The 2,500-nt window shown below is 36.5% G+C and overlaps 1 protein-coding gene across 1 annotated transcript in view; it reads right to left on the reverse strand.

Annotated features, from left to right (window-relative positions):
* Window positions 1–2,500, reverse strand: part of Sema2a (Semaphorin 2a) — a 634,600-nt gene that overhangs the window by 57,680 nt on the left and 574,420 nt on the right. Inside the window, exon 2 of the mRNA XM_068388274.1 lies at window positions 905–992. Coding sequence (XP_068244375.1) covers window positions 905–992 — 88 coding nt within the window. The remainder of the gene's footprint in view (window positions 1–904; window positions 993–2,500) is intronic.

Below are 2,500 nucleotides of genomic sequence, written 5' to 3' on the forward strand. Positions count from 1 at the left end.
ATGACACTTAATCAATGGCAAACACACACACACACACACACACACACACAGAGAGAGAGAGAGAGAGAGAGAGGAGAGAGAGAGAGAGAGAGAGAGAGAGAGAGAGAGAGAGAGAGACTTTTATGCTGTTATAAAATCCCTAATGAGGAGTACACAAAATCGGATTTGAATTTCGACACAGGATCGTAAATTTATCTAAAATAATGAGAAATTTTTCTTTAAAGAAAGTTATTCTCATCACAAGACCTCTTTCTTTTCTTTCCGAAACTTCCTTGGATTAAAAATCGGGTTTCGTTCCTCTTTAAGGTAAGAGGTAAGTAAGAACCAAAAGGGGTTACGCCCATTTTTACCCATTCTATAAGTGTCCTCCCCATCTCGACAACTCTAGAAAGCCAAGTTGCGAAAGGTACCGCCCACTTTGCCAGGCCGGGACAGGTAATCGCCGAACCATCCCTCTACCTGTCAATCAACTGTCGACTCCTTCTCCCCTTTTCTTTCTTGGGCATCTCCTCTCAGGACTAAAGAACCAAGTTCTGAATGACATAAGAGGCCACTATTTTATTACGGCTTTTTCCCTCCAGGAGGCTACATTACTCTCAGAATGAGAAGGAAATCAAAGATTTATGGTCCCGATGCCAATCTGTAACACCCATAAAGATTATCAGCAAAAATGCGTATAATGTATATATATATATATATATATATATATATATATATATAATATATATATATATACACAGACACAACCCAATTAAACACACAAGCCATCTACTGCCAGTGAGAGAGTATATATTATCAGAGGAACAATATTCCCGAGTGAGTCGCAGTGGAAGTAAAAGGTCTTTCTGCAAAATAACCCAAACCTGAAACTCATAAAAGAACTAATAAGCGAGCAATTACTTACATGGCACCAACGTAGAGTGTGTCCCGCGCCTCGTCCATGTGGAAAGTGCGGTAATAAAGACGTCCACAAGAGAATTCCCGCACATGGTCTGCAAAAGAGAAAGGACATTTACATCAGTTCAATGTTCAAAGAATATACTTAGAATATTCATTTGAAATAAACACCACACAAGCTTATATGAATACACGAATACATGGATTGCAAATGAATAAAAATAAAAAGTTAATTCTAACATATGTAGTTGCGCATACTTAAAAAATAAATTTTATTTCTTCAAAACAAAATCGTCTCCACTTATATGAGGTTAATAGAGAAAAATAACCACATAGCAGTCCTGAACCGAGTAAGTTCCATAGTGCATATAACTTCTATACCATACAGTAACTGCTCATTCACATACAAATAAAGACCAACAGCATCTATTCGAATTGTTCTAAATTTCAATACCAGACGACAAATCAGTAAAATGAAAAGAAATTGAATTAGCATTTCATTTATATTTTGTTATAGATGAATATAAGCATAGCTTTATGTTTATTCTTAGTGTGTTTGTAGCAACAATTATAAAAGACGTAGGAAAGCTAACGTTATAAAATTCCTACTTTTCTAAGAAAGAGAGAGAGAGAGAGAGAGAGAGAGAGAGAGAGAGAGAGAGAGAGAGAGAGAGAGAGAGAGAGAGATAATAACAGTACCGTAATTCTACCATCATCACCACAAATGTCGGTAAATAAAATGCGTACCGACACCTCATTTGCTAAAATTTTATCGAATGTACCAGGAATGCAAATGAACTTTAATGATGCGCACTCTGAGCTTCATTTGCCATTCAAATAGCTATAAATGCCACAACTATGCTGACATCCTTCAGCAATATATATATATATATATATATATATATATATATATATATTATATATATATATATCCCGGTATGGGTTAGAAATTTAATATGTGTATATATATATATATATATATATATATATATATATATATACACATTCAATTTCTAACCCATACCGGGATCGAACCCTAGCCCCTTCAAATGGAGGGCAAGGTCGCTACCAATCATGCCACCAGAGACTGTAAAAGAAGTCGGAACCTAAGTGCTAACTGAATTTCAGGATCAATACGCATTTCTTCATACTTTGTTTTTGATAAATCTACAAAAAATGCAAGAGCAGACATTCCACAACAGCATCAATATAAAAACAAAATCTATCCATTAAAATTGTATTCGATATTGAAAGTTACTAAACCAGAATCCTAAGTCTACCGACGTACGCACGAACAGAGGATCTTTCTCTAACGGAGAAACCCATTAAGAAGCTTCCTCTCCAAGTCTCTGACTTCGCGAATCTCTTTCTTTCTTCCGTCTTTTGTACATTTCCATTGTAAAAGACACTGCAAGAAGGTGATAAAAAAGAGGAAGTTTCTTCCTTGCAACAAAAGGAGTCTGTTGAAAGGAAAAGGTTGGCGGTGGTGTCAAGAGCAAAAGCAATTTAGCAAGTTAGCGCCAAGGGAGCGGCGGAGACTGAGCCATTACCACACCTTCCTCTACCACGCCCCTACGTCATTTGTTGTTGGGGGAGAGAAGGA

This window comes from Palaemon carinicauda, chromosome 15 (assembly GCF_036898095.1).
Source record: "Palaemon carinicauda isolate YSFRI2023 chromosome 15, ASM3689809v2, whole genome shotgun sequence".
Taxonomy (NCBI): Eukaryota; Metazoa; Arthropoda; class Malacostraca; order Decapoda; family Palaemonidae; genus Palaemon; species Palaemon carinicauda.